Raw genomic sequence first — 19,374 nt, forward strand, 5'->3', positions numbered from 1 at the left:
GTATAGTCTAAGCAGTTTGTTTGAAAGCTTGGCACTCAACAGCAGTGTGAAGAAAGAAATTCAAGTCCTGTGTATGTGTGAAGTGAACTTGCATGTTGGTTCTGGAAAGATGCAAAACATGACAACCACATTGGTCCCATTTCTGCCATATTAAAGTACAGTGTCGGTCTTAACCCTCCTGCTGTCTTCTTTTACGGGCACCAAAAAATATTGTTTCCTTGTCTGAAAAAAAAATCAAAAAATTCAGCAAAAAAAATTCCCCAAATTTCTGAAAATTTGCAAAACCTTCAGGAAGAAAATTCCAATAATTCCTTAAAAGTTTCCCCTAAAAGTTTTTATTTAAAAAAAATCCCCCAGATTTGGCAAGAAAATTCTTGTAAATCTTTTCAAAAAATGAGTAAAAATCTTCCAAAAAATCCTAAAAATATCTAAAGTGATTCCATATATATCAGTAAAACTTATATTATTTTCTTTAAGAACATTCACATAAAAATCAACCAAAATCCAGCGAATTTCGCTGGATTTTGGTTGATTTTTATGTGAATGTTCTTAAGAAACATTTTTAGCATTTCTTTTTTCCCACCAAAAATTGTTCAAAGATTTCCCAAAAATGTTGAAAATGTGGACATCAGAAGTTTCACTGTGAAAATATATTTTTTCCCCACATTTTCAAACTTCAAAACGGGTGGATTTTGACCCGCAGGACAACATGAGGGTTAGCATGACCACAGTTACAACATACTGACATTTCATCATTTTCTGCATAAAGAATACATTGGGACTCTTTAGCATATGCTTAAAATTAAATTACTTTGATAGGAGTCAGGGGAAGCGATTGAATTATTCCAAGCTTTTAAAACTTGTAATATGTGTGCACATAAGACCTTTAGAGCTGGTTCCTCCGTTGAGCAGATAAAACATATTCCCTGGTGTCGCCCACATGCAGGCACACCGGCTTTCTGCTTTCATTGTCCACTTACTTGTTACGAACTTTGGGACTAATCTTCCTTTCCTCCTTCTCTGCCTTTCCTCCTTCGCTGGCTGTTGTAAGTAATAACCTTGGTTTTTACAAGCAGGCATCAATCATCCACACAACCGTATTGGGTGTAATCTTAAAGCCCCCCTTCTGCGAGCCTGGCTTTAATCTCAGCCATGGTCTCCAAACCCACAGTCCTGTCGGCCTCACCACTTTCCCCTCTCTTGACAAATTGCCCATTTCCCTTGGCTTTGCAATCTCTGCACTCTTTTCCTGTGGTGTGTGTGTGTGTGTGTGTGTGTCTTACAGTATGCCTCCCCCACTTTATGTTTGCTCTGTTTGTGTACATGCCTGTGTGTGTTTGTGTAGTATATTCCACTACATTTTTGTGCACAAGTGCATCTGTGTTTACAGGGCAGTGTGCGTTAAGTGTCATGTTTGTGTGTGTTTGTGCTGTGCGCTTGGCTGGCCTTGCACAGGAGGTCAAGTTAGTTCTGCAGAGTGGGGAGGGAAGGCAAGCCATGCCAAGCCTATGTTTGCAAGGGCACTCCACTCGAAGTGATAAAAGTAGAATAATCCCTTTTAAAGCGTCTTAACGAGGTCAAATCTGTTGGGCTCCATGAGTGAGGTGTGTGTGTGTGTGTGTGTTGTGGGGATAACGCTGCAGAAATGGGGGTAAGCCTCCGCTTGGTTTGCGAGAGATAATAATCAAAATCAAATTCCTGGCCGAAACAGGATTAGGCTCTCCCCACGCTCTAAAGCCCCTGTCCAGAGCGGCTGAAGACACAATCATATTCCTTAGCCTCTCAGCGCACACACATGTACACACCGAGCAGCAAACGCAGTAAGGCTTCCTTCTGGCCCAGACAGAGTTGGCCGGAGTGAGTCTGGATGTGGGCCAGTTAGCCCTGTGCCTCTCACATCACTGGGCTCATATGCTTTAGTCCAAACATTAATCCGGGATATTTAGATGGAGTTGTTTGGTCAGAGCTATTCTTAGATGGAGGATGTGATCTTGTTTGGTGCTGGTGTATTAGCAGGAGGCTTAAGCTCTCAGCGTCTGGCTGCGTGAATCATGTCATGGTGGATTTTTGCTGAAAGGTTTGCCAAAATGTTAAACGCATACTGCATGTGTTCTGTTCACCAGTACACAGAGCAGACATGGACGGGCTCATTTTGTATACAGAAATCTATACTTGGGACAAAAAAATAGCATGTTTTTTGGTCTCCTCCTTGGCTTCAAGTCTAAACTTTACTTTGTCATTATGGATGCACCAATACCAGGATCAGACTGTGCTCATGTGCTGTACTTGTAATCATAAAACTTTTCAGATACAGCACCGTCTTTATAGCAACATTACGTCGTTAACTGAAACAAGTTTGAAAGAGGAGGATTGTCAGTGGTTTGAAAATGAGCCGCAACAACAACAGTAAAGCTGACTTCAAGCTCTGCTCTGCTAAATGATCAAAACGAGTGAAAAACAGCTCATTTAACGCAACCAGTCTGACAAAACATTTAATAACCCGCAGAAGACGCAGTTCGAGGAATTTGTTAATGGTAGCAATGGGACATAACAACAATCAACTTTGCAGCAAACACTGGAGTAGTGAGAGAAACTGCAGAGATAACCTGCAGTGAAAATAGCCAAAGCTCTTGAGCTGCTGTCGTTTATGTAGAATTTCTTTGCTTTGTCAGTGCTGTGGAACCTTCATGTTATAGAAAGTCAAAAATACCTATCTGGTGTTTTTCTTTTTTTTTTTTTACATGCCAGATATTTTGACATATCAGAAAAATATTCTAACTTGTCTTTAGTAGCAGAGTGCAGTTGCACAGTGTCAAATGTTTGCTGGTGTAGAGCTACGTGTAAATCAGTTCAAAGCAAGTAAATAAATGTTTAAGTCTGATATGCTCACGAGTCTTTAGGAGTTTAAAGAATGACTGAAGAGGAACTTTATCAGTCCGTTGCAGAACGTTTCAGCTTTGAGCTTCACCACTATTTGGACCAGTGTCTCTTATCAGCTTCACTATGCATTGAGTTGTTTACTGTAGTCTTACTACAAGAAAGCAGCGTGCGTTGTCCAAAACAATAAAAAAATCCCACTAAAAAATGGTGACAAAATACATTACAATTTTTTGAAATAGTGTAGCATTCAAAAACTGTAAAAAGTGATGAAAAATAACAGCAAATATCCAAAATAAGGATATTTTTCACATATTTCTATACTGTAAAAGAGTGTAATTCTATAGTCACAAGGTGTGAAAGAAGAAATTATTGTAAAAATACAGATTTTATTATTTGGACATTATTTGCAGTTTTTGTTTTACTCAATATTTAACAAAACAGTTTCTTTTAAATGTAGTTTTAGGGGTCATACATTTAGAAAGTACAAATTACGATCAGATCAGATGTTTAATGTAGATGTTATTTTCAGTTTTGGCCTCTTTTTTTAGAGTCAACATGTAAATCAACACTTTATTCAGGGATTTTACTAGATATTGCCTGTAATTTAGCAAAAACACAAAATCTGCAAAATAACAGTTAAAATGTTTTACCATTTTTATTACAAGAAATCTGTCAAATCTGTACAATAACCTTTCTTTGCTGATTTAAATACAGTAAAAAGAGTTCACAGTCACGTTGTGAAAGCACAAATTACCATTTGTAATGATATAGATTTTAATCATGATGTTATTTATGGTTAATATATCAATTAATACTATTCGATTTAACTATTTCTTCTCTGTAATAGTGAAAACTTGTTAAATCTGTGAAATAACAGTGAATTGATCAAACAATAGTACTTTAAAAACAGGTGTGGTCATCACTCTCGGTGGACTTTTATTGTAATTATAACTATTAAGGTAGAAATCTTGCATTATTATTGTATACGGTTTCTGCAGGTACACAAATGTAAGTACTTGTACTATGGTCTTGAGATAAATGCTGTTGGTTCATCCCTTATACATCTGACTGCAGACATTCTGCTCTCACACCCCTACAGTTTGTAATCTCTCCTCCAAAGTCAAGTAAAAGAGGTTACTGGTCATTTAGCGTTCTTTTCAGTCATTTTGGATGATGTGTGCGATTCTGTCTTCTTGACGGTGAGAATCTGCGGTGGACGGAAGAGGCAGACGGCTCAAATGGCATCATTGAGACTGTTGCTATGGAGCAGACAACCTGGCGTTGAGAAATAGGCCAACAGCTCGTCAGCGTGCATCTTCTGCATTCATTTAAAAGTGGGAGTGAGATAACATCTAGTCATTAGTGAGTGATTACAATGCCAAGGCTCCATCCCTGCCCCCCCCCACCCCACCCCACCCAGCAAACAAAACACACACACGTATACCACACGCAAACACACTCCAACTGAGATGTAAACAGTCAGGCAGTGCTCCAGGAAATACAATCCCCACACTGCTGCTACCCTCAGGCAGGATTTATACTGAGGAGGATGTTTTCCAACGCATCCCGCTGTTATTGTGTGTGTGTCTTCGCTGTGTATTCGTGTCTGTACTCTGCTTGTGTGTCTGAACGCTCTACTGTATTCATGCATTGTTTGTGTGTCTAATCACTGTACTGTGATCTCTGTGTGTGTGTGTGTGTGTGTGTGTGTGTGTGTGTGTGTGTGTGTGTGTGTGTGTGTGTGTGTGTGTGTGTGTGTGTGTGTGTGTAAAGCCCCCCCAAAAACCCACTCTGTAATCTCCATCCCTTCCCATTGCTTTTGTCGACTGATCTCCGGAGCAGAAACAGCCTTATCCTGATTCTTATTTAAAACAGACATTATGGTTCACAGTAGATTTCACATGGATTGGACCAGATGATGAGGCCAGGAACAGTGTGTGTGTGTGTGCGCGGGGGGTGACAATGAGTGGGCTGTGGGTGGGAGATGGGGGTGGGGCAGCAATTTCCTGAAACGATGAATCCCATTTATTCGCTGAAGACTGTCTCAATTGCCTCAGCAGCGCACAAAGCTTTTTAATGCTTTAATTACGTCTCAAAGGAGCAGGGCAGAATCAAATTAGAGATTGTCCTACATTTAGGTGTGTGTGCGCTATGCAAATTTAACATGTGAGGGAGTGTGTGTGTGTGTGGGGGGGGGGGGCTGTTTTATCCTTGTGTATGATTCATGGCAGTGAATATTTGTTCCCATGGCTGCCAAGCATCATACATAGAAGCTTATCACACACACACACACACACACACACACAAATCTGTCCCTCACACACACCTGTTCACTGTTTTTTCCTCTAACACACACTTTCTCTGGTCCATTCATGCTGTCTAGGCTATTCCTCTGTAACACAAACAAAAGCATGCACACACACACACACACACACGCACGCATGCATACAGTCATGCTAGCGCAGCCTTTCTCTTGCACAAACACATATTCACTCACACAGCGTGCAGCCACCTTTTTTTGTCACAGCAGATGGCATGTGTCACAATATTACGGCAGTATTTCATTAACATTATGGGCATCCATCTGTTGTGGGCTCTCAGGCCTCCATAAAGCACCTTGTTTTGGTCACTTACAGAGAAAGAGATAATAAACATTGTTAGCAGCGTATATCGCACAGGGCCACGTACTCTGGGTGTGTAGGAGCAAAGCAATTGTCCGTCAGACTCTTATATTTGTCAGGGTTTAGTATATGTTACACAACAGGAAGGACTGTTGTGGTGGTTTGTTTTTTCCCCTGGTGTGGTGGTTCTGTGCTGGATTTAGTTGTTAATAGCAAAACAAGTGCTTAAACTGTCCCTGTTCTCGTCCCATCGTGCTAGCAAAACCATATGCTGTCGTGTACGTTCACAACACCTCCTGCCAAGTTTGCAAATAAATGCCAGCCATCCGCCAAATATGGACACATATGTAAAGTTTTCTTTCTTGACATTTTTCGCCCTCATTGAATATTGTCAGGAGTGACTTTGCAGTAAAGATTTGGTCAGCAGAAAATCAAACCAAGGACTCAGTGGTATCAAGAAATATGTCCTTTTCTCTGTACAGTTCTGAACTGTGTTGGGAATCTGTGAACCATTTTTAAGCAGAATTTCAAGTGAAAACTTTATGTTGACTACAGCCAAACACTTTCTTTGGCCGGGTTGCCCTCATTGGCAAACGCTATTTCCATATTTGTAAAAATCCCCTCACCCTCAAGGTAAAAAGAGTGTTGCTCTCATATAGATTTACTCTGTCAGAAGTACCAAACTGAACAAAGAGAATAAAGAGTTAAATGTAGAAACCGCATTTGGAAGCATCATTTATTTAACAGTGTTTTCCAAACTTTGATAACAGCAGGTATCCAACTGACAACATATCTGTGATGAATTTAAAAAACAAATTTAAATCCCTAAGTGAAGAAGTGAATTATTCCACCAGTTGTATTTTAGTCCATAAATACATTATTTTTCAAATGCAAACTCTGAATGCGAGTTTTTGTCAGTCACACTTTGCCAATAAATGAAACCAAGCTACTAATTTTTAGTGAAATCCCTATAAAGTGGCTCTTTGTGTATGTAAACTCAAAACTATTTTTCATTGTTAAACATTTGAATTATTATGTCTAACATTACTCACAGGATTACAGTTGCTCAAGTATAGGTAACTGAAACAGAGACATTTTTATTCCTGCTGTTGCAACCAAAAGCTGCTGTAGCTAACTAGGTGTAAATCTTCGGGTCTTTATTGTTTTCAAAATTAAATTCAATTAATTCTAATTTTTTTTCTGACATATCCAGAATTGCTGACTTTTGTAACAAGAACTGCTCATTGCTGGGGAAGTTGTTGGTACATGATAAAAGTCCGAATCTGCTCTTTGTGGCTTTTGTGTTTGGTTTTATAATGTTTTTTGTTTTTTTTAAGTTCTTCCTCATTTTCAGGCTTTCTTCAGCTTTTTTTTTGCTTTCTTTTTCCTCTTTGGTTTCCCCCAGCCTTCACCTCTGTTCCCTGCCTGACTACCTGGAGCAGTTGACTCAGAGAAACTTTGGTATTTTAAACGTTTGCATGCTGCGCTGCATGTGGAGGAAATCAGATCTTGAGCAAGAACTCTACCCTCTGGCACTGGGGGCAACCTGTACATAGACAGACACAAAAAACATGCACACACAGTGCAGAGCTGCCTGTAGCCAGCAGCCTTGTGTTGACACAGGCGCTGTGTGGCACACACCCATATAGCCGAGCTGTTGTTTGCTCAGTTTGGTCCCTGCCATACTGGCTGCAGAGATAATGGAAAAGGTTATTGTGCTTTACAGCCGGAGCCTCTGTCTCCGAGCAGCAGCTTGGTTTGTGTGGATCGGGGGTGTCTGTGTGTGGTGGCAGGACGATAATGTTAACACTTCTCATGACATTTGAAAGTGTAATGGTTGAGATCACTGTATTTGTCAGTGTTTTGCAGGACTGTGTGTTTTTTGTGTGTGTGTTATTAATGACTGCCTAACTGCCTGTGTCTCTTCCAGGCTCAGTGCTTCTGAATTTTTTAATGTACTTGTTAATTTTTTATGTCCACATATAAAGAATATTTAATCCACGTCCAAACGGATATCTAAGATGTCAAGTGTCTATGTTTTTACCCTGGGAGGCTTTATTACGAATTCACCCCCAAAGCTTCACCATGTTGAAGCCAAGTGCTGCCTACTGAGCTGCAAAGCCAAAAAGTAATTCAGCCTTTGAAGTAACCAGGTCTGTTCCTACAACCTGAAGCCATCCCGTTGCTTAGCGTATTCGCTGGCCATGCTTCTGTGAATGCAAAGCAGCCTATTTGTAGTTAAAAATGAGGCTGAGCGTCATGTCGTGGGGAGCAGAGAACAAAGCGACAGGTCATTCCTAACAGCGGCAGGCTAGCTTCCCATAAGTGCTGCAATCAGATTTCTGATGGTTTTTATGCCTGCTCAGTCGTAGTGGAAAAATGTCAATTTTTTTTTCCTTTTTCCCCACCTGACCCATTATGCAGCATGCTGAGGAATAATGAGATTTTGTCCCTATTTGGGCTTGATGCTTGCTGTGCTCTAACACACCACCGGTCCATCCACTGCTGCCTGGGGAATGTAGTGTGGACAGAATTACAATAAGGGCGAATAGCAACATCCAGGCTAGGCGAAAGAACGATGATGTAGCATGCTGGATAAAGCCCAGACAGTGTTTTTGACATGACATGGATGCATTTAATTCATCAAAAAGCTCCTTTAATTTTCATTTACAGTGGTAGGTTCCACTCTGAAATTAACGTACTGGTTGAAGGCTGGTACATGTGACCATACTGGGCATCATAGCTAGGAGTTAATTTATATTTTCACTCTAGTTATGTATTATTTTTTTATTTTAACACTGAAGACAGTTAACCATTATTTTCCTTGCATCTCCTATCGCATGAATCTTTAAGATCCTTGCAAGGGTTTGGTTATTTGTTGTGTTTTACTTTAAACTCATGATGTCTAGGATATATGCATTTAAGAAGACAGCAACTGAACAGACACAGACAATAGTTTGGACTGTGTATATCAGAATAGAATATGTTTTATAAGGGTTGCTTTCTGCAACATTGGAATGGCAAGATTTAGGTAACGATGTGGTGAAGAACATCAACTTCTCAGGTATTTGTATTAATTCACCAAATAAGCCCCAAATGGACAAACTGATGTTGTTATTTTATTTGTAAAATTATGAAATATGCTTTTCTGGAAAGTTTACCATATTGCTATACCGTACGTTTCACCTGTCCTTGTCACCTACTCCTACCCCACACTGTTTTTTTTTTTTTTTTATAAAAAGCATACAAGCCCTGCTTATGTGATGTGGCGAAGCAAAGGGTAACATCAAAGAGGGAACAGGAGACACATTTCACTTGGAACCAAGTCTTTGCAGCTCAACCGACTCAACAGTCTCAGCCAAGCTACTATAACAATATTTATAAAAGTGTGTTACCATCATTATTTATACAGGAAAGATTTATTCTCCAAGGCCAGCAAGTTTACATGTTGTCACCCAAACTGGATGTTGGAACAACAGTAAGGAATGTTGAAATAATAACACACGCTGGATTATAAGTTTGACTCACTCATGTGTCATCAATCAATGGGCTGTTATGGCTCATGGCATGTGCTATTGTTCATAATGGCCCTGGGTAATAACTCTTAAAGTTGCTTCAGCGCTGTAAAGATGCTGCCGGTGCCAGACCAAGGACAGATTGAGTCTGGCTTACGTCTATAGAAGGTTAAATAGGGGTGTGTTGAAATCTATTTATGGCTAATTATGGTTACTGTGTGTGTGGCTTTGGCTTGTGTGCAGGCGTATAATTTCACAGTGATTGAGATATATAACAGAACAGTGCGTGTGCAGGGGTTTAAAAATCTGGCAGGAACAATGCGTGTTTCTGTTGTTGTGCATACACAAAGTTCTGAATCTTCACAGGGTTTTGTGCATTTGGCCCCTTTGTATGTGGAAACACACTTGGCAACCAATTCCTTAGTAATGCTGCACTCGTTGGACTGTGGCAAATTGAAAACCGCTTGATTTCTTGCTCATGTTTTTAATTATTTCTCCCACTCGGCTCTCTTTCACTCCACCTCATCGTTTCTGCTCTTTCCAACTGGCTCTCACCGATTCTTCTCTTCTGTTTTTTCTCTCTTTGGCAGGCCTCATCGCAGCAGCTGAAATTCACAACCTCTGACTCCTGTGACAGGATCAAGGATGAGTTCCAGTTTCTTCAAGCACAATACCACAGGTGTGAACAGAAACACTTGCGTATTCACACACAAACAAAACAGAGATGCAGTTCCATGTGACAGCATGATAAGCGTGTGTCTTTTTAATAAGGAGCGTAACCTCAGGCTATACATGCAATGCTTAGTGTTTTTCCTTATTGAACATATTTTTGAAACGGGAGCTACTGTGTCAAACAAATAAGTTGAGCTGCAATATGGCTGCAATAACCTACAGTTACAATGCTTTGTTTCACCTCATGTAGTCATATACAGTTGCACTTTCGACGTGCTTGACACTGGAGTGCTGTCTATTGAATACTGAATAAAGAAGAATGATTGCTACTTCTATAAGAATTGTCCTGGAAACGAGAGACAGTGCCCAGTTTGTCCACTTAATTAATTCCAATTAAATGCGAAGAATTCACAAACTGAAATAAGAGTGCTAGAATTTAGTCTGTATTTTCTGTATAATTAGTACCAAAATTACATCATTCTTTGTAGAAAATCAACAAAAACATATTTGGAAGTTGTTAGAAAATACCAGATGTTGCATCTAGTACTAGAGGGACTCCTCAGTAGTGTGATAAAAATTGAGATGTCTGCCTTTGTTCCACTTCTGCCTCAATTCTACCACCACGCTGCACACTGAAGAAACATTCTTTATTGACTCATACCTAAATCAGTCTCGTTTACCCTCGGCTATTGATCTTCCTTTACTGCTTAAATACCGCTACAGTTCTAGAAGTCTGAGCTACTTCCAAAGTCCGACCTTCGCTGATCTGTTTGATAGCCGCTCTAAAGAGGGGTGATGCTACGGGGTCTGCAACTCAGCGAGAAATCCTCTCTTTGTGAAAGTGGAGTCTTTGAAGCCTGCTTTCCTTCCTGAGGAGGTTGGTTTGTTCCTCTGTACCTGTACTCCCAGAACCTTCCAGAGGCTTGCCTCTGCCGGCTACAGAGACAGGCGAAGGCAGATGAAAGCCTGACATATTGTGTGCAAAATCCCCGCTCTGGTCTGATCGCTCTTGTTTGCGGAGGATTCTGAAGCTGCAATAACGCCCTGCACGTCTTTTCCCTCGCCTTTGGTTTTTGTAATTCCCATAACAGTGAGCAGCACCGTTTAACCCTCTTCAGAGAGTCAGGGCGCAGTTGAAAGAATACCTTTTTTGTCTGAGCGTACAGAACGTGCATACAGTGCCTATTGAGAGGGACTGGGATGGGGTGGGGGGCTTGGAAGCCACAGACAAAGCTTTGTAGTGCTCTGCTGCTGTGCTGCGTTTGTCTGTTGCTGAAGACTTTAAAAGGCAAATGTACCGCAGGCGTTCCCCCGGGTATAGTACCGAGCATTGTAGCTGTCGCTGTCTTCCTCTTCCCGCCCCCCGCACTGCTCTCGTTCCCCCACCTCCCCTCCCCTCCCCTCGTTCACATGCATAAATAGATCAGGGAATACATAAATCAAAATAAAGATGACAGCAGGAGCGATTTAGAGACGGAAGAATCAGCAATAAAACTCCATCAAAGTGTCGTTTGAGAACAACGGTGCAGGCCCCGGGGCTGCTGCGCACCAATCAGGGGAGGCACGGAGCCAATCCCAGGTAGGCTGGCAGCGGAGACGCATGTCGTCATGACAACCCACCACACAGCCTACGCATGTACACAGGGAGAGCAGGAGGGGTTTTATGTAGGTGGGAAGGGGAGCGTTTTGGGTAAGTGGAGGCTGCTCATATACACAGAGGAATCAGCAGAATAAAATTCCAAATTCCCCCTCCAAAAATGAAAGCTAAGCCCTCATGGCTGCGGTATCTGGTTAGTTATCTGTTGCATGCATATTTACATACAGTGTGATGCATCCTCAGGGACTGGCACTGCGACAAGTGTTTGTCACTTAAACATCTTCATTTAGCTTGTTAAGTTTTGGCTGCAACTGTTCTACAATTCATCCTATTGATGAGTATGATTCTAGACACGTGGAATGACTGTTGCTGCGTGCCAGTAAGGTCTTTGAGTGGTTTCCTGCTTATTTACATGCAAAAGCCAAGTCAGCATTGTAAGGTATGCGCTCTTTTGGGCACTCTGAAAGCTCACTTGGTTGATCAGGTCTCCTATCTGAATGTGTTAGCTTTATCTGTGAATGAACACCCCATGGACACTTTTCCATAAAATCCACAACAGCGATCTTAATAGGTTGGACCAAGTAATGTTTACATATCAGTTTTAACCCTACACAAGTCTGATCTGAAGCTGTAGCATTAACGGACAGGCACACATAAAATTACAATGCAATATAATTCTGTGAAGCGATCTGGGGAAAATTTTCTCCACATTACAGCACCAGTGTTGGAGCAGAAACATCACAGGGAGCACAAAAGAAACAGCTTGCAAAATCACAAAACACATTTCATGTTGAATTTTGCTCCATTAAGTTGGCTCCATAATTCCAGATCCATTACCAGCTGATACGTCCATTAAAAACCTTTCTGTACCAGGTCAGATCATTGACTCTGTATAGAAATGGATGAATCCTCCGTGATGCCACTCTTTGGTGTCCTGAAGAGCGTTAATAAGGCTCAGTGTGGCGGCTCCAGCCATCAGAACTTGGCAGTGTCTGGCTTCACCTGATTCCTGGCAGCAGAGAGGTGGAGCGTGACTGCAGCTGAGGTCAACCATGCAAATGTGTCTAGGCCATGAACTGTCCTATGACGGCAGCCACTTTTGCTCAAAGCAGCTACTCCCTTAATTATGCATAATTTTAAGCCTCAATACAACTAATATTGGTGAGTTATATAAAAATTCACCCACTGTACAGGTATCACAGACAGGGAAACCGACTGTTTAGACTAAAAGTATTCTTTTACCAAGCTGTGAACAGATTTATTTCTGCTATAAAGGGGATTGTGACTCACTTTAGAATCAGAATAATGAGATTTAGCAATAATCAATATAATCCCAGTTTTGACAAAACAGTAACAAGAGGTGGAAGTTCAATGTGCTGCTTCCAGTTATTTGTAGGAGATTTTCCTCTGAGTTAATTAAATATTTACAGCATCAGACTGCAGTGGGATCCATATGAGCACCTGCAAAGTGAGAGAGTTTCTCACATTTCATCGCACAACAGTAGTGTCTTCATTAATTACTTACAAATGTAAATTATCCCCAACACGGAGGAAAAGATTGGTCAGGATCTAAAAGTAAATGCGATTGTGTACTTTTCTACACATCAGACAGTCAAGATGCAAAAACACTTAATTTTAAACTACAGTTAACTGACTTTTCAATCCTTTTACTAAAGTTGAAACATTTTTCTGTTAAATCAAGTGTTTTATAAGAGAGATTATTCAGATTTACAGTCTCACAGCAGGATATTTGTAGTAGACACCAATGCTCTGAATAACTACACACAGAACAGAATAATTCCAGCCAGAAAAGCATTCTAAGTACCAAAATATGGAAACGGGTAGTCAAGAAAACACTTTGTATTGTACCATAAGTTGCTGCAGTTTAATAAATTATCATCACACATAAATGAAATATTCAGTGTTTAAGAAATCAGTAAAGTATTTATTAGTTATTTGGACAGTTTGATAAGCTCGCTATGGGTTACAATGTATTCTTTTTGTTGATTAATGCATTCATTAATTTGTTATGGATTATACTGTTGTATCAGTATCTCTTTTGACACTGTTAAACCATTTTTTAAATGTATCATTAAAAAGAAGATCTCAAATTAGAACGGTGTGCGAGTAGCTGACTGTCACATCACGGACTGATTAGGTTAGGATTAGTATCCTGCTTTCAGGCTGTTCACTTTGAGATTTGGAAACAAACTTCTAAATACTGACTGTGTTTGAGATCACAATGAGAGCCGAGATAAGACAGGAAGGGAGGTTTCTGTCTAATAACAAACACAGATGCTGCTTCATTATATCCCAGTTTGCTTTGTGCTCCTTTTCTAAATACATATTTCAAGACATAGTTTCTAAATTGGGTTTCATGGTGACACCTCACAGCAGTTAAGTCCTGAGCTTAAATCTCCACCTTTAGTTATTCCTTGTGGGGTTTTGTTGCGTCTTTGTTGTCCTTTTGGGTGAGGACGTGTTTGTGTTGTGTTTGTTCTTTGATGGACTGGTAACCTCAAAGTATTTCCCTGCCCTTTTCCAAACACATATTAAATCGCATTCCAGTCCCTATCTTGGGAGAGAAAATAGACTGAATAGTTATTTGATTGTGCATTGAAGAAACAAACTAAAATCAAAACTACAATTACACATGGCTTTATGTTCTCCAGCACTGTATCATTATCATGCAGGGTCAGGGCCATTTTATATCCAGTAATTGCTCATTCTGTGTCTACAGAAATATTCTTGCTTTTTTTAAACTGTTCAGCAAGAGTATGGCTATGTATCTATAAGCCTTGAGGGTACTTATAGTTTGTATTTGTACAGTAGACCTGCTTCATTCATTCATCATGTTGCTCTGAGCTGCAGTTTATCAAGGAAAACCTCCACCAGGTCAGTGTTACTATACACAGAAATACCTTTTTAAAATCTCAGCAGGAAACTAATAATGGGTCTAGAAAATGACAAATATGTAGGAATCATGTTGGCAAAAGTACAGATTTAAGGTGTGATCAGAAAATTCTGACAGTGTTTATGGTCTGTGTTTAAAAATGTTCCAGTTTGCTGTACTTTTGCTAACATTCAACCATAAACTAGAGCCATAGAGAATGCATTTTTCCATCATTTGGACCTTTAAAGCTAAGGTGAGGATTCACATTTTAAAAACAATGACTTGTGGTATATCATTCTCTCTGAAGCGAATTGATATGCACCACGGCCTCCATCCATCTGGGTGTAGTCTACGGCTTGCTACACTGTTTTTAGTGATCTCATGTGAGATTAGCTCAAGAATTACATTTACAGTCCCAAACTAGAAAGGAAATAGACGGTGCACTTTAACTTTTTGTTTAAGTACAGTTCGTTATTGCACAATGTGTTGGTTTTTGACGTTTGTACCAATTGTAGTAACAGACGGTAATTTTCAGTTCCCTCATTTAGAGAACTTACCTTTTCTCCATTCTTTCTCCCAGTGTAGTTCAGACAGAGAAGTTTTTCTTTGCGCTAAAATGGTCAACTGATTATATACAGGCAGGTGACTAGTCAAAGGAGCAACCTAAACCTTTGGTCCCTACAAGGACGGGATCCAGTGGTTCTGTTGCTGACGTGATTTTGGCCATGCTAGTCTCACTCACCGGCTGTAGACCATGGGTTTAAGCCTGCTATTGGCATTTTTATGCAGCTTTTTCCTTCCCTTCTACTGTCTACATGGTATTGTTTTCAAAATTGCCTTCATTATAGAGAACAAGAACAACAACCTCCAGGAAAGCAACCTACTATGCTGAAAATTTAAAGTCTCGCCGAGGATTTGGATGTACATTAAGGAAGCCATTTTGCTATTTTAATTACAGTATGTCCAAATGTCTCACCAGAACAACTCCCCCATCTCTAATTTTGTTGATGTTGTTGTCATACCCTTGGCTTGGCTCTGCCTGTTATGATTATGGCTGTTTTTAAGTAAAACAACAAGCTAGAATGTGTTTTTTTTTCTGTCAAAGCAGAATGATAATGAGGTGCAGGCTTTGTGAGACCATATTAAGTGATCACCTTTACCAGATAATGAAAAATGTCTGTCCTGATGGTAGTGGTCTCTTCTAGTATGCCTTCATCCATAGAGGTCTCTGAACGGTTTTGACAAAGTGATATGAATTATATGCTATGGCCTTCACAGTCACAAGATCATAACTGAATGGGAACATCTGTGGGAGATGTTGGACCAACATGTTAGACAACCATCATCAAAGCACCAAATGAAGGAATATATTTTGAAATTCCACAGACTTGGAGAGTCAATATCAAGGTGCCCAACAGGATACTAACACCTTAAATGTTGTCCTTTAATTTGTCCTCTGTATCTAAAACAACCACTAAGTCTGGAATTGTCTTATTTATACGTTTCAGTGTCATGACGACCATCAATAGCAAAACTTAGTCAGAGCAAGGACTCAACCAAAACTGAACCTCCAGCTAACGCTGCAGCTGCTGCAATAATTACAGAAGAAGCACAACACTGTGTGTATGAGTAAGCCCACGTTATTGGCTGTGTGTAAGGCTGTTCAGTCTGCCAGTTAAGACTAACAGCGATGAAGACTCAGCCAGAGCTCACTATAATCGAGCTGTCATTCCTGCAGACAGCTGAGAAGAACATCCCGGCATAAATATACACACACCATCAAACAGGTTACAGACTTATCCTAAATCTGAACCTATCCGCCGTGTGTCTGTGCATATTTTGATGAGCCTTACCCGGTCCTCACATAGGATGAAGCCTTCCGAGACTGACAACTTCTAACTGGCTGCTTCAATCAAAATCATTGAGGGGCTCCGTTTTTTTTTTACCTCTGTCATTTATATTTGACAATGACGCTGACTTGTTGACGTGCTCTCCTTTGTCCCGTCGCCTCGCGTGAGATCAGCGCTGACATGATTACAGCTAATGGCTGTCGGAGAGACTGGATTGCAGCTATAACACTATATTTAGACTTTTTACTTCGTTGCCTCCACTCTGATTTAGAAAGCAGACACTTTGGCTCGACTCAGATCTGTGAGTTCAGAGCGACTTTGACCTCCTGTCAATCGACACCTGTCAGGTTGGGTGAAATCGCTGCCACCGACTTGTAAAGGTGAGGATGATGATGGCGGTAATGATGATGATGATAGAGGTGGCAGCGATGATATAGATGGTAATGGCGGCGTAGATGATGAAAAGGGAGGTGGTGCCGAAGATGATGATGAAAATGAAGGTGGAGGTTGAAGTGATGATGAAAGTGATGACAGTGCTGCTGGTGAAAGTGGAGATAATGATGATGAAGGGGGTTGAAGTCACCTGGTGTCAGCACTTTAGAGGGAAGACTGTTGAGCTGAATAACAAGGTTTGACTCTGTGCTCCTTTCCTCCTCTTCTCTCTCCAGTTTGAAGCTCGAATGTGACAAGCTGGCCAGTGAGAAGTCGGAGATGCAGCGCCATTATATCATGGTGAGTCACGCTGTGCATCTGAGACGTTGGCTTGTGTATGAATGTCAGTTTGTCACAGTATGTTTGATCAGTGTAGTATCAGATTCTTGTGCAAACCTTTCCTTACAGATTTTACTGTTTATATGGAAAGAAATATTTTTCTGTGGTTCATATACTTTCACCCTCTGGTATTTACCCACTCCTCCTTTTCTGTGTACCCCCCTCCTCCTTTACCATCTTTTCTTTGCACTTCAAATAATCACTTTTTAATGTCTCTTCTTAAAGGATAATTCTGGTTTATTGCATCTTTGCTCACATTTCCAGCATAATTGCTGAGATCTTGCAGTTTTAACGCTGAACACAGGACATAGATGTTTTAAGCAAACCCTCAGAGAAGACAGTATTGGAGGGAAACCAATAATTTATTGGTGTTGTGATTTGATTTTAAAGTGATTATTAATTTAAGAAATCAAAAACATTCATAGTCTCTCCAATGTGTGCAAAACAGTCCGCTATTCACATATGATAAGGAGTCAGTGTTCTTCGCTGTGCTTTCACCAATGTTACATCTTCAACTTTAAATATTCAGCGTCATTCCAAACACTGAACAGATTCCAGTTATTTTCTTCATCTGATCAGAGCTGACAGGATGTTTTGTGAAAAAGGGACTCCACTTCACAAACATTTGCTCACCTTGTGCAGATATAATTATCAAAATATCAAACACAGAAAGCAGTTAAACAGTTCTATTAAATGAGGAGGAACTCTTAATTAAACAAATTGGCTTCTATAAACTAAACTGTACTTATCCAAAGACAGCTATTCCAAGACTGTCCTCTCAGCAAAACAAAGCACATGAGGTGTTTGAGTAAATGACTAAAACGATTCATACCTCTAGTGACTGCAGGAACATTGACTAAAATAAAGGGGGGTAGACAAGATCATTATACAGATTTATTTTTCCAACAGTGATTAAAAACGGTCTTCACACCGACAAATGATAAAAAATATATAAATAATAAAAAAAGCTTTGATTGCTTATTAGACTTTTTTTAGTAGGGCTGCCTCTATCAACTGAGAGGGTTAGAAGCAGAGTGGTCTAACCCACAAAGAATTCCAACTAAGTTTTATAGAATTTCTGTAATATTATGTGGTAAAGTGGTCTAACCCACAACCCAAATATAGCGTTACAGTGGCACTTGGAATGTTAGACCATTCTTGAAAACATAAAACTTTGAACCCATTTTTCTCTAAAACCACAGAAAATGAGTTAGTCCACTCTGCTCAACTATTTTCCTATCTATTAATCTATCTCAAAAAAATCAGTGACCATTTTACTTCTGTGCATTTCCAAGGTGTTTGTATTTAGCAGCTAAAAAGACAAAAGATATTAAAAAGAGCTCACTACTAATGAACAGAAAATGCTTACGGTGGTTTTCCCTTTTGCATCTTCCAGAATTGTGCCTTTGAAACGTTGCACAGTGTTTGTTTTGTGACATAGAAGCAATCCCATAATTTCGAGGTCTTTGCAAACTTTTACCCTAAATTGAGTCGAATTTTGCCGCCATTTTCTAAAACTGTAGCACCAAGTGCGCATAAACAGTGAGCCAAAAACGATTGATGTCATGATGCAATGAATATATAGTTATGCAGAAGAAAATGATCTCTTAGAACAAGTTGAAGCATTTTATCAAAAAACAATGCATTGATTAAAAATATTAATATTTATGCAAAAAAGCGCTGATTGTCAATCAGTTGCAGTGGCCCAAGGTTGCTCATAATTGCTGCTTATTTTCACGTTTTACTTGAGGTACACACTACAGCTGCCCTCAAAGTACATACTGTTTCATGTAATATATGTACAACTGGGACAGACTACTTCCTCATAAGGTTACGTTTTAAACTTTGGCCTTTGCAGCCTGTAGCATGAAATCAGGTTTGATCTGTCTGTGTACTTTTGGTAGCTCAAGCTTGTTTATACTCCAGAAAGTATCCTACTTGACTGCAAAGAGGACTGAGGGTCAGAATGTCCACAAAAGCATCAACATCCAGGTCTTTTTGGCATACTACATTTGACATACTATTTATTATGTGATATACTATATATTTTTTGTAATTAACATTTTATTTTTATTTTTCAACAACAAAAATGATAACAACACACACAGTAGGTATTAAAAACAAAAAATACAAACAAGGCTTTCACACAAAATCTGGTCTCAGAGGTGTCATGTACATTAACCATTTTGACCAACATTCTTCAAATACATCGTTTGTAATTTTAATCTGTATGTTATTCTTTCCATTATAAAGATCTTGTGAACCACATCAATGCACTCATTAATCGTGGGTCCTTCCTTCCTCAGCCATTTTCGAGTAATACTTTTCTTGGCAGCTACTAACAATACTCTCATCAAAAAAGAGTCCACCTTCCTAAACTTTGTATTTTCCCAATCTCCAAAATATATTGATTTAAAATCTAGGTTTATTTTTTCCTTAAAGACTACCTCCAGGACCTCATGTATTTCTATCCAGAATGAAGCTATAGAAGGGCAACCCCAAAAGATATAAGATAAGATAAGATAAAGATAAGATAAAGTTCTTTATTTCTCCCCACTCCAGGGGAAATTTACAT

At 39.8% G+C, this 19,374-nt stretch overlaps 1 protein-coding gene across 5 annotated transcripts in view; it reads left to right on the plus strand.

The window, feature by feature from the left end:
• tle5 (TLE family member 5, transcriptional modulator) overlaps positions 1 to 19,374 on the plus strand; it is a 54,814-nt gene that overhangs the window by 12,104 nt on the left and 23,336 nt on the right. For all 5 annotated transcript variants that reach the window (XM_055018607.1, XM_035945756.2, XM_023264820.3 and 2 more), the window contains exons 2-3: positions 9,607 to 9,695; positions 16,697 to 16,760. In XM_055018607.1, the coding sequence (XP_054874582.1) occupies positions 9,607 to 9,695; positions 16,697 to 16,760 (153 nt within the window). The remainder of the gene's footprint in view (positions 1 to 9,606; positions 9,696 to 16,696; positions 16,761 to 19,374) is intronic.

The sequence above is a fragment of the Amphiprion ocellaris genome, chromosome 2 (assembly GCF_022539595.1).
Source record: "Amphiprion ocellaris isolate individual 3 ecotype Okinawa chromosome 2, ASM2253959v1, whole genome shotgun sequence".
In the NCBI taxonomy this organism is placed as follows: domain Eukaryota; kingdom Metazoa; phylum Chordata; class Actinopteri; family Pomacentridae; genus Amphiprion; species Amphiprion ocellaris.